The 13,466-nt window shown below is 38.0% G+C and overlaps 1 protein-coding gene across 5 annotated transcripts in view; it reads left to right on the top strand.

The window, feature by feature from the left end:
* Positions 1-13,466, top strand: part of LOC120774139 (rho-associated protein kinase 1) — a 28,375-nt gene that overhangs the window by 8,181 nt on the left and 6,728 nt on the right. For 3 of the 5 annotated variants that reach the window (XM_040103526.1, XM_040103529.1, XM_040103528.1), the window contains 10 exons: positions 6,563-6,708; positions 6,787-7,812; positions 7,870-8,789; positions 8,861-9,785; positions 9,871-10,025; positions 10,107-10,232; positions 10,307-10,470; positions 10,536-10,720; positions 10,793-10,898; positions 13,077-13,310. In XM_040103526.1, the coding sequence (XP_039959460.1) occupies positions 6,563-6,708; positions 6,787-7,812; positions 7,870-8,789; positions 8,861-9,785; positions 9,871-10,025; positions 10,107-10,232; positions 10,307-10,470; positions 10,536-10,720; positions 10,793-10,898; positions 13,077-13,310 (3,987 nt within the window). Of the gene's footprint in view, positions 1-5,677; positions 5,736-6,562; positions 6,709-6,786; positions 7,813-7,869; positions 8,790-8,860; positions 9,786-9,870; positions 10,026-10,106; positions 10,233-10,306; positions 10,471-10,535; positions 10,721-10,792; positions 10,899-13,076; positions 13,311-13,466 lie in introns of those variants that run through there. The other 2 variants (XM_040103525.1, XM_040103530.1) reach the window with 1 other exon arrangement.

Genomic DNA, 13,466 nt, shown 5'->3' with positions numbered 1-13,466 from the left:
CAACACCAACAAAACAGTAACACTTCCATAAATGTACACATTATACAACAAAAAAAAAATATGGCATCTTTCTGCGTGCGTTTTGTACGCGCGCCACGCTGGCATTTTGATTGCGACCTTGAAATATTTTCCCAATTTGCGCTCGAATTGTCGTGGCGGCACACCCCGCCCAAGTGGGAGTTAACGCTTTTGTGTGTTTATTAATTGTGCTCGTTACACTGATCAATAGTGCTCCTTTATTGTATAGCTTGTGCTCGTTTGCCGATCCTATGACAGTTTAACTTTTTCTTAACGAATAATATGGTATGAGGTCAGGTATTATATCGATTACTGGGCCCATATAATAAATATGTGAACTTGAGTGAGGGTACACAGAAGTCGTTTACTCTGAGATTGATGATCAGCTGATGGCACGTGCCGTTGTTTTAAACATAAAGCTCAATTAACTTTATATCAAGTATCATGATTTGCAATAAGTTGCTGATAAAACTTGGTACCTTAACAGTTCTTTCACATGCTTCTTCTTTATTTTTCTCATAGAAAGCTGTATTTTTATCATACCACCAAATTTGATGCGGCCTAACAAAAAACACCTTTTCTCGTATTTTAATACGAATATTTCTAGTCGCCTTCGAAATAGGCTCCTGATCCAATACAATTTTCCATATACTTGTTTTTAGTGTCTTCAACGAATTGTTAATTATTTTCCACGCTAAAAATCAGCAGACAAAATTTTCGCTTCGTAAACAAATACCAACTAATTGACATCTGCAGATCAAAATTCACTTAAAAAACTACCAATTTAGGATTCTTTATTATCGACTCAGTTTGCGCGCGCAGTTTAAATGTACCAGTCCGTGTCAAATTTGATCAAATGTTGTTTTACATCTTGTTAAATTTCAATAAAGCAGACTATATTGTGATAATCTTTAAAAAAATTAAAAAATTTACATTTAAAAAATGCTTCTCCGCCATTTATTATTTATTTGTCCCGCCTTTAACAATTTTCTCATTATCAATAACCGCTTATTGAACAATCCTCGTAACTACACACTTTTCAGCTCATTTTTTTACCATCTATCTCGTAGTAATAATGTTGTTATTCTTTGAATTTATATTTTTTCATATTTCAATTGCTCGGTGAGTTGTCGATTACCAATATGTGCTTGTGCTTTATAAATACTTTATTCATTCATTTTGCAATTTATTTATTTTTTGTTCTTTTTTGTTGTTGTGTAGCTTTTTTAACAGTGATTTCGTCATGTTTTTGTGGTGATGTTGTTATTGTCACCTATCGTTGTCGCCAATTTATCGTCATCAGCAGCACCAAAAATGATAGATTTTAACGATTTTTTCACTCACATATTTTTGTTTTTGGATTTTCGTTACTTTGAAATTTGTTCAATTTCAATTGGCGTCTCTATTTATTATGAGTTATGTATGTTGCGAGTTTTGCTTTTTTTTTGTGTTTATTACTGTGTGCTATGCCTTTTACTGCCTTGTGTTTGCGCATGTTTTGTCGCTGATAACTGTCCTGTCAACGTACAAATCTACTCTTATTTGTACAACACATGACATTCTTACACTTCAGACGGGCAGCAATATTACAACAACATGCTTTACTTTAAGCTCGATATATTATTAAGAGAGAACACTGACTGGCTGACTGACTGACGGGCGGTGATGAAATCACACCTTACGAGTGCTTATTGATAAATAATTTATTTCGTACCACTCTATTAGGCTGGAAATTTACAGATATTTTTATGGTATTTGCATTTGTTTACTTTTTTAGTGCTTTTCTTAACATTCTTCATTTTTCGTATTCATATACGAGTAACGTACTTCGACTATATGGTTTTTAGGGTATAAGTTGTATGTGGTACGCTTTGAATTCATGTGCTTTCAAGTACATGCACTCCTCAAAAATCAGTTCGTTCCCTTCTTTACATATCTCTTTCAATATTATAATTCGCAAATATGCATTTAAAAGTTCGTACTTTGCTACACTTCAATAATGTGTTAAACTTAGTTCACTAACACTTGGCAGCGAGTCGCTTCACACTCACATTACGGGACATGTCCGGTGTATTTCGTGTGATTTAACGCCTCTGTGTCTTTTTCCAAGTAACGATATTTGCATTATAAGTCATTCAAATATGTTACTTGATTTGTTTTGCTTATTGATTCGCCAAATCGTCGCTTCCTGTAACGAGCTATTTGAATTTGCCTAACTCGTTGCTAAAATATTGTTTGCAATTTAAATGCAAACTTTTAATTGTGAGCGATCCAAATTAAGATAGCGTTTGATTTATATTTTGTGCTAGATTTTTCGCCGAAATTTGTGTCCATCAAATGCTTATGTAGCTGGAAGGAACGAACAATATGGCGATCAGTATGAATTTAACGCACCAAATTTTTAATTGGTTATCGCCAATTTGAATTTTAAAATTGTGTGTGTCGAATGCCAATTACTTTGAATGTACAATTTTTAATTAGAAAACAATCGAGTGTATGAGAGTGTGCAGTAAGGTACTGATGTACTCTATAATCAGTATGATCTTTGGTAATAATGATTCCAATTTCTATTCCACCACATAATCTTCCAAGTTAATATGGATTAAGGCAAAATTATATATCTGTCAAATTCAATGACAGCCGTAGTCAAAGCATTATAAAGAAATGATATTGACTGCTTCTTGTCATTTGAATTTTTTGTTTATGTTTTAAGAAAGTTCTGATCAAAAATCGTTTAATCCTTTACTTGTAATGCCGCGTAAGATTATGATTTTTTATATTTATAAAGATATGTACTGATGTATGGCGCTTGAATAACACAATCTCCTCTAAACTAAAATCGTCTCCATCGAATCACCTAAAACACAGAAAATTTTCAAACATACATTCGTAGTGATGTCGCAATGTCCCAAAATATAAACACTTGCACGCCATTAAAGTGTTACATAAAAAGTTTCTTCAACATTTACTCATTTAAAGAAATGTTTTCAATTGCGGACAAGCGTCTGCTCAAATTTTAATGTTTGCAAATTTAAGAAAAAAGTATTAATTTCAGCTAACAACAAATGTGAATAACGAAAGTTGAGAAAAAAAAAATAGAAAAACATCAAAGAGCAACACATTTAACCTACTAAAATTTAATTTCTCATTGTGCGACTTGTGAAAATGTCCAGCAACAAATGTGGCTAAATGGGCAAAAGCCAAAAATTATTACAGCAGTCGATTACTTGGCACATTTTCAAAGAATATGCACACATTCATTCGCGTTTATTTACGTATGCGCAGATACACTCACACACATTATTCATATGCGCATATGTTTTGACATTTATTGGCAAAAATAATAAGTTTGCTAGAAATGGGTTGAGCGCAGCAGCACATCCATTGCAATTGTTTTAGAAATATTTTATAGATAGATAAGTTTTAGTGCAGTGGGTCGGACCTTGGGAAATTTGGGTCACATTTTTTATATGATTTGGTAACTTAAAACTTGAATATTCGTTTTCCTGTCTGACTTGGTATTGACGCAAGGAGCTGCAAGCTCTTTTATCTCGTGTTTTGGAAATAAATTGCCGATTTTGATAGTTAAAGATCGTTACACAATAAGTATTGTTGTTGGTCAAGGCGACAATCAGATGCGTTTACTTTGGCCTTTGTTTTGTTATCTATTACCTACCTTTCTAGAAAATATTAGTGTAATTATTGCTCTAAAAGCGCTATCAAATTTCGCTAGATTCTAAAAAAAATTGTATCTCTCAAGCAAATGAGGCTCAAGGAATTTTTACTCAACTTTTGTTGGAAGTTCAGAGTACTAAAAACTTTGAGAACCTCTGCACCATAACATGTATTTCACCACAGTATTAACACGGAAATTACAGCTGTTTTTATGCTTGGAAATCTGCTAGGAAAATGGCATTGCGCACATGAGGAAAATGTAGTATAGAAACGGTCTCAGCTCTTACAGCTGTAAACCATCGATGAGCAATGCTCTGCCGTCGTCACCTAACCGACATCTGTGTAAACAAGTGATGCGCAACAATAAATTCTTATTTTTAATTTAAATTTTGCGAAAGACCAAAATAATGTTTGTCCATTGGCACATCTATTTCTAACAAATTTAATGACTTGCTTGTGCTTGTCATTGTCGCTCGTGACAACTAAATTATTATTATTAGTACAATATTGGCGGAAGTGATTTTTAAACGTATTGTACAAGTATTTTCAGATTTTATGAGTTGGTGCATTACTCGATTAGTAAAAATTTCATAATTTTATATTTAGAGAATTTATCTCATTTTCTTTGTATCATCTGGTGAATATCGAGATTGTTTTTGAATGACATTTTGTTAGCAATAGACATGGCAGAGTTTCTTAATATTTATTATCCACCTTATAATAGTATGGTAGCTAAATCAATGTATAAAAAGCTTCAACTTTATAAAAAAAACTGAAGTATACCATCTGATCAAATTTGACCCGGACTGTCAAAAAATTTTCACGTATTTTAACACAAATCTTTATAATCACCTTCGAAATAAGATCCTGAGCTAATTTATACATACCAACGCTAATTCAACTTTCCCATACACTAGTTATAAACCTCGGCTGGAATTGCCCTCAGTGCCTACAGCGAATTGTAGTTCTTTCGGTTTCGGCTTATTTTTAGATTCGTGGCCATTAATAGTGCGTCTGATGAATAAATGTATGCTTCTCAGCTACATTCTCAACTCTACCTTGATTTGGTATATTATGATTCAGGTCTTTAGGTTCCAGTCTCACCTTGACACGTTTCATACCCAAAACATTAACCAAATTTATTAAAACGATCCATAAGAGTTACCCATAGCAGCCGCTTTTATGTTACCGAAATTGACGTAAACTTCACACGAATATAAAAAGAAAGTTGATCAATTTAGGAAAAAAATTAACGGGTTGCGCGCGTAGTTTATATGAACCAATTAGGCTCTACAAAAATAATTTTTGTAACAGAGAATTTTTTAAAGTTGATATATTTTATTAATATTTCTAAAAAACTATTTTTATCAACTATCCACTGAAAATAAACCAAAAAGTGAAGTTTGAAAAAACAAAATTTTATTTATGCCCACATTTATTTATTTACGTTTTTAATGTCTAATTAAACGCCCAAAATCGCACCACAAATTATTGGCTTAGTTAACCGGTGGTAATTGTTTACTTGGGAAATAAATTAAAACGTGCCACATAAATAGCTAAGACTGGCAACTTGTATGTTTCTAAATATATATTTACGAGAGCATTTTCTCGCTCAATGGAATAGTATAAACAACAATAAAACATATGATTTAAACACCATTAAAATGAATGCTTCCTCCAGTGTGCTATTTCACGTTCGATAAAATGATTCATTATTTGGACTGATATAGATGGCGGCGACCCCCGTTCTCGTTATTATCACAAAACTCTTCCGGCTTTCTTTTCGTTTCGTTTCGTCGAGTTGCCGGTAACTGTTGCTCATTCGTTCATAAAGTTACTCGTTCATTGCTTCGCCTGCTGTTGGGCTGTGTTTACAATTGTTTTTTAGTTTTTATTTATTTTTTATCATTATTTTTTTTTTTCATTTTTGTCAATATTTATTTATTTACAGCATTTGTAGTATACAGTTTCGCAATGCTTTCTTATGACTAATAAATTTTATGGCTAATGGGTGGTTATGCAGGCACTTTATTAAACAAAAGGTGTTAACGTGTTAAATATTTAAACTGAATTAAAAAATCCCTAAAAATTTTAATCCTATTTAAACATTTAATTTTGAATGCATAATTTTTGATGATCAAGGTGACGAGCTGAGTCCATTTAGCCAGGTCCGTCTGTCTCTATATACGGCAACTAGTCGCAGTTTCTGAGATTTCTATTTGAAGTGTTGATTTCTCCTCAGGAGGCTCTTCAGTTGTCGGAATTGCCCATATTCCACCACTATGACATATAGCCGCCATACAAACTAATTGATCCAAATCGAATTATTTGCATTTTTATTTTTGTAGGGTATTATAGCTGCGATGCAAACGAAGTTAATGTTTTTTTCTTGTTTTACCTTTGAATTTGCTACACCATGTACTTAGGTTACTGGAGGTTTGTCGACTTTCTTTGTTATTGTTCTTGTATTTTCTGGTTAACAAGGGATTCTTCTGGTTTAGGTAATGACTAATAGGTAAACATTATTTTTTCTTCAAATTTATATTTTCGGTTTACCAACAAACTTTGTACTTTTCTTTCAACAAATTGAATGTAAATCCCTTAAGTTTCTTAATTCATGCGAATTTTTGGTGTTTCATAAATATTTGCAGAACTGCTGAAATATTGTTTACAAGGGAAGAAATGACAAATTATGTTGTTGTGATAAGAAAAATATTAAGAAAGAGAATTTTTCGCAATATTTTGGATTAAATTTAAGCGGATGTTGAATTACAAACATATGTAGATACATACAAATAAATATGTTATTGCTCAACTCAACTGAATTTTTTCATTAATAATTTCCAATTTTTATCTACTTTTTCTACAGCGCCCAGGCATTGGAGCGTGAGATGCGCGATCCACACAGTATTTGCAACATCGACTGCCTACTGGATACAGTGAATGCGTTGGTTAACGATTGTGATCATGAATCATTGAAGCGTCTAAAGAATATCGAGCAATATGCCACCAAATGTAAGTCGACACAACAACAATTGCAATGTATGTAGGCGCAGAGTGTTAAATGATTCTTTTTCTGTTTTGCTATTACAGATAAGCCGATGTCAAAGCAGATTTGCCAGCTGCGTATGAATGTCGAAGACTTTGATTTTATCAAACTGATCGGCGCCGGCGCCTTTGGCGAAGTGCAACTGGTGCGACATAAATCCTCGCGGCAAGTGTACGCCATGAAACGGTTATCCAAATTCGAAATGATGAAGCGTCCCGACTCCGCCTTCTTCTGGGAGGAGCGTCACATTATGGCACACGCCAATTCAGATTGGATCGTGCAACTACATTTCGCCTTTCAGGATGCCAAATATTTATACATGGTCATGGATTATATGCCGGGCGGCGATATTGTCTCGCTGATGTCCATGTATGAGATACCGGAGAAGTGGGCCATATTCTATACAATGGAGGTTGTGCTCGCGCTGGACACCATACATAATATGGGTTTTGTGCATCGTGACGTGAAGCCGGATAATATGCTGCTCGATCATCATGGCCACTTGAAGTTGGCCGATTTCGGCACATGTATGCGCATGGGTCCCAATGGCTTGGTGGTGTCGAGCAATGCCGTCGGCACGCCGGATTACATCAGTCCTGAGGTGTTGCAATCGCAGGGTGTGGATAATGAGTATGGACGCGAATGCGATTGGTGGTCAGTTGGTATTTTCCTGTACGAAATGCTTGTGGGCGATACACCATTCTACGCGGATTCGCTTGTGGGCACGTACGGTAAAATTATGGATCACAAGAATTCGTTGAGCTTTCCCGCTGAGGTGGAGATTAGTGAGAGCGCCAAATCGTTGATGCGTGCGTTTCTCACCGATCGTACACAGCGTTTGGGTCGGCATGGCATCGATGAAATCAAGGCGCATCCGTTCTTCGAAAACGACACTTGGACGTTTGACAACATACGCGATAGCGTGCCACCAGTAGTGCCCGAGCTGTCCTCTGATGATGATACGCGCAACTTCGAGGATATCGAACGCGATGAGTCGCCGGAGGAGGTGTTTCCCACACCCAAATCGTTCGATGGAAATCACCTGCCCTTCATTGGTTTCACATATACCGGTGAGTAGTGGTGGCAACTGTGTTAATCTAAAGCTTAAATTTTTTTCCACTCTGCAGGCGATTATCAGCTACTCTCCAATGACACTGTCGACGCCGAGGCAAAGGAGTCGGCGAATGCGATCGCCAACCACAGTCACCGGCATCGTCCTTCCAATTCAAATGAAATCAAACGTCTCGAGGCACTGCTCGAACGCGAGCGCAATCATTCCGAAACGCTGGAGAGGCAAGACAAGGCGCTGCGTCAACAAATCGAACTGATTAGTAAGCGTGAAGCTGAATTGCAGCGCATCGCCTCCGAGTATGAAAAAGACCTGGCGCTGCGGCAGCATAACTACAAAGTGGCCTTGCAGAAAGTCGAGCAGGAGATAGATCAACGTAAAAAGACTGAGGCAATGCTCGCCGAGGCGCAGCGCAACCTCGACAACGAGCAGAAGATACGCACACGCGAGATGAACAATAATCTGCATCACAATGAGAAGATCGTCACGCTGGAGAAACAGCTCAAAGAAATGGAGGAGAATTTCAAGAACGAGAACGAGCACGTGCAAAGACTCAAAAAGCAGGTGGCCGAATTGGGTTTAACACAACAAGAGTTGGAGGGCAAACTGGCGCAATTGCAGGCATTGATTGCCACCTTACAATCTCAAAAGGATGCGCTGCAGCAAGAAGTAGCCGAAACGCAAGCGCAGCTGGCACAAGAGAAAAATGGACGCTCACAGCTGAAAGAACAGGTCAAGGAGTCTGAGAATAAACTGCAAACCATGGCGAATGACTTGGAACGCGTGTCGCAGCGCGAGCAGCAAGCGCACGAGGACAATCGCGTGTTAACCGAGAAGATCTCTGATCTGGAGAAGGCGAATGCTAGTCTGGACTTTGAGCTCAAGGCGTTGCAGAGTCGTTATCAGCAGGAAGTGAAAGCGCACCAAGAAACCGAGAAGTCGCGCATGCTCAGCCGCGAAGAGGCGAATCTACAGGAGGTGAGTTTGTTAACCTTTACTTACTTCGAGCTAAAAGTAATATTTAATATATCGATTTTCTATTTTGTCAGGTAAAAGCGCTACAGACCAAGCTAAACGAGGAGAAGTCAGCGCGCATTAAGGCCGACCAAAACTCACAAGAGAAGGAACGCCAGTTAAGCATGCTGTCGGTGGACTATCGTCAAATACAGCAACGCTTGCAAAAGTTAGAGGGTGAATGCCGCCAAGAAACGGAGAAAGTAATGGCGTTGCAGTCGCAGATCGAACAGGAGCACTGCAAAAAGAACACACTGCTATCCGAGCTGAGTTTGCAGAGCTCCGAAGTTGCGCATCTGAAATCGCGCGAAAACCAACTGCAGAAGGAGGTCAGCTCCTTGCGCGAGGCGAAGCGTAAATTCGAAGAGGAAATTTCGCAAATCAAAAACACGTTGAACAAGGAAATTCTCTTGAAGCGCGAATATCAGGATCAACTGGAAGCCGAACAGTATTTCTCACGCCTCTACAAAACACAAGCGAACGAACATCGTGAAGAGATATCGGAGCGCTGTCGTGAAATACAGGATCTGAAAGAGGAACGCACGTCGCTTAAACACCAAGTACAAGTGGCTGTGGCGCGTGCGGACTCTGAAGCGTTGGCGCGCTCCATAGCTGAGGAGACCGTGGCCGATCTGGAGAAGGAAAAGACAATCAAGGAGTTCGAATTGAAGGACTTCATGACCAAATATCGCAATGAATTGGCAGCGAAGGAGGCGGCTCTTACGACGGCTAAGGAAACCGAAACCGAGTATGTCAAAAAATTGAACCAGAAGAATGCGGAAACCGACGAACTCTTGCAACAACAAAAGAAACTGCAAGACGAAATGTCGCAACTGCGCGCCACCAAGGACGAAGAGCTCGCCAAGCTCAAGGAGAAACTGCAAACCGAAATGCTGCTGAAGCAGGTGGCTGTCAACAAACTGACCGAGGTGATGAATCGGCGCGACACGGACTTGCAAAGTGAGTCGGTCTTCAGGCGAATTATGCAACACAAAAATGTCCCAAAATATTTATTAAATCTTGTTATTTTTTATAAAACTTGCAGAGCAAAAAGGCAAAGCGCGCTCATCCGCCGAGTTGCGTAAGAAGGAGAAAGAGATGCGTCGACTGCAACAAGAGCTTTCGCAAGAGCGCGAGAAATACAACCAGTTGTCGCAAAAACTGCAAGACGTGCAGAGCCAGATCATCGAAGACAGTCATGTGAGCTCTTTTTCTGAACTTTCTAAAATAACCCCTCACTTTCGTTGAGAAAATCCATCATACAACATTTTTTCTTTGCAGATCAAGCAAAAGCTACAAATGGAAATCGACTGCAAAGCCACGGAAATCGAGCAGCTGCAGTCGAAGCTCAATGAAACCGCCTCTTTGTCATCAGCCGACAATGATCCCGAGGACACCCAAGTGCTTGTGAGTTCAATCCTTTTTTTTCTAACATCTCTATTGAGTATTGTTAATAAATATTTGACTTTTCTATATGCTAGGATTCGGTGTTCGAGGGCTGGTTAAGTGTGCCAAATAAACAGAATATACGCCGTCACGGCTGGAAGCGGCAATATGTGATTGTGTCATCGCGCAAAATTATCTTTTACAATACCGAAATCGACAAACAGAATACAATCGATCCTGTGCTTATATTAGACTTAAGGTTAGTGCGCTCGAATCTCTTTTCACCAAAACAAATAATATTTTATTTGCTTTTCGCATATGCAGCAAAGTATTCCACGTGCGTTCTGTGACGCAGGGTGATGTGATACGCGCCGATGCCAAAGAGATACCACGCATTTTCCAGCTACTCTATGCCGGCGAGGGCGAAGCGCGGCGTCCAGATGAACAAAATCAATTGGATATCAGTCAGTTGTTGGCGGACGAACGGCCCAGCACCATTATGTATAAAGGTGTGTTTAATATCATATGATTTATGACTTCTTTTTTTTTAAATGCATTTATACTGTTTCTCGCTTTTTTAGGTCACGAATTCGTGCACATAACATATCATATGCCAACGGCCTGCGAGGTCTGTACAAAACCATTGTGGCACATGTTCAAGCCACCAGCGGCGTATGAATGTAAACGGTAAGTGAATATTTGGGAAACCAAGGCCCCAAGACCTTAAACCTTTTAGTTTTTATTCAATTTGTGGACATTGTATTAAAAAAAATTAATTATTTCGACGCAAGTAATACTGGAAATCAGTTCTTTTTATTCTTCAAGCTGATTTGGGGTCCAGAATTGATCTTTCACAAAGATTTCGAAATCTTGAACTTCCAAAACTTCTCATAGCATACCTTTAGGCGCCCAAATATGTTGTAGTATTAAGGGTGTATTCTGGTTTAGAAGCCCGAATTTTAGGTATTTTTTTGACGCGATGAAAAAAATCAAAAATTATTTTGACTATCCATTTTTTTACATGGTTATTATTGATATTCTAAGAATACAAAACATAAATAATATAAGAAAAAAATAAATTTAAAAATGCATGTCGGCGAAGTAGAGACTGGTGAAACAATGGCTTGTCCTGGTGTGCACGATATACCCGTGACCTAAAATGAAAATTTATGCGAAATCCGTGAAGATTAAAAGTGTAGTTATCACACTACGAAACGTTTTTGAAAAAAAAAAAAAAAATTATAAAATGGTGAAGGTGTGTATCGAAATAAAAAAAAAAAATTCTTTCGAAAGCTCTTCCTAGTGCGATACTATAATGTATAAGAAAGCTCTGTGTAAAATTTCATGTGAATCGGTTGGGTAGAACTTGAGATATCATGCACACCGTTTCTAGAACAGTAGTTATGAGAAAAACGAGTTTAAAGTTTGAGAACTAGTCGCGCGCAATCGGAGTCGGAGTCACAAAATGAGCTGTAACTCGGAAAATAATTTGAATTTCGAAAAATCATCTTAGCGACATTTTCTTGAAGGGTTATACTATAAAAATATGCAAAAAAAAATCGATTTTTTCGAATTTCTAAACCAGAATACCCCTTTAAATCTTTAAGGAGTTTAGGATAAAAAAGGTGGTTAGCATAACAGACGGATTCATCTAAAATCAAATATCATCGGTTAGTAGTTGAGTACTGGTCGTGATTAATCGAAAGATTTTGAAAAAAATGAATTTTTGGCAAAGTTGCAAATAAAACATGATTTTAGGTATAATTTTTACCACAAATTGCCTTGAAAAATTAGTTGTAATTGAATAAAAAAATTCATCGTTCCATCCCGAGAAGTAAGAGATTTTAATAAGATCTCGGGTCTACGTAACCGGAACGGACCAGGATTTTTATCCGGCCAAGGACTGTCAAATCGGCATAATTCCGCCGCTACAACGACAACAACAACTAGTTTCTGAGAAATCGGGACCATCGACTTTGAAAGCGATGTTTCGAGAAAACCGCGAACAAAGATTGAAGTAGCCGACGGTCTAGCCTGTCCGGCAGTTCTCCCAAAGGCATTATCTCGGACAATTTGAGGAAATATTCAAGACATATCCTTTCAAGTGTTCTTCGAAGCAAAATCTGGAAAATCTATAGTTAGCTTCTAAGGCCAACTGCCGATATGCGGCCTCTTACAAAACATATATTGTGCACTTAGTGGTACTCACGGAAAGTTCTTTAAGACCTATACTAACTTTCTTCTTCTAAATCACGTTTTGTTAGTACTAATCACCTTCTATAATCTTAAATTCCTACTTATGAAGTCATAATGCTGACTTATTAAGCTTTTTCGCCATGTAACTTGCATTCAGATTCCATTTCTTTTAACGGGGCTAGATCTCCGAAATAACAGTCCTCGGACGGATAAAATCCGGGTCAATTCTGGTGCGAGGAGAACCGGCTGTTGTGGGTATTGAGATTCCATTTCTCTTTTCCTTCACTTGTTCACTCAACTTTACTCATCCGACATTTCTTTTCATGTGTTCCCACATCTGAGGAAGTAACTCGTTTCCTAAATAACTACCATTTCTTACCTCTAAGTAACCACCGCTAAACACATTTTCATTTTTTGTTTTTGTTTTCGAAACCAGTGTCAAAATATATAGGTTAGGTTAGGTTAATCTGGTAGGCCAATAAGTCACGCATAGACTAGTTTGGCCCTTTGCGATGCCAGATGCAGTTCACTTGTTAAGTCCAAGAGGAGTAGTCGTCGCGTAGGATGCGGCCTCACCGTCAAAATATATAATAATACATTTTTCATTTATCTGCAACATTTATTTGTTACAAAATATTTATTAACCAACAAAATATTTTTCGATTTCAGTTGCCGCAATAAAATCCACAAGGAGCATGTAGACAATAATGACCTGCTGGTGCCGTGCAAGCTGCATCACGATCCGCATACTGCCAAAGAAATGCTGCTGCTGGCCGGCACGCCCGACGAGCAGCATCTGTGGGTGACACGCCTCTCCAAGCGCATACAGAAGTTCGGCTACAAAGCCAACTCGTCATCGAACAATAACAGCGGCGGCGGCGATGGCAGCAAAATATCGCCAAGGTGAGTCCCCAGGCACGCTCTATGCCGTTTAATTAACTACATTAACAGTTATATTTATACATATGTATATGTACATATATAGATTTCTTTCAACATTCATGCCTTAAACTTACAGCTTAGTGTTAACTACTGACTTACTTAGTCTTACATACAAAC

The sequence above is a fragment of the Bactrocera tryoni genome, chromosome 4 (genome assembly GCF_016617805.1).
Source record: "Bactrocera tryoni isolate S06 chromosome 4, CSIRO_BtryS06_freeze2, whole genome shotgun sequence".
Taxonomy (NCBI): domain Eukaryota; kingdom Metazoa; phylum Arthropoda; class Insecta; order Diptera; family Tephritidae; genus Bactrocera; species Bactrocera tryoni.
The sequence above is the reverse complement of the archived record's forward strand: the minus strand, read 5'-3'. Positions and strand labels throughout refer to the sequence as shown.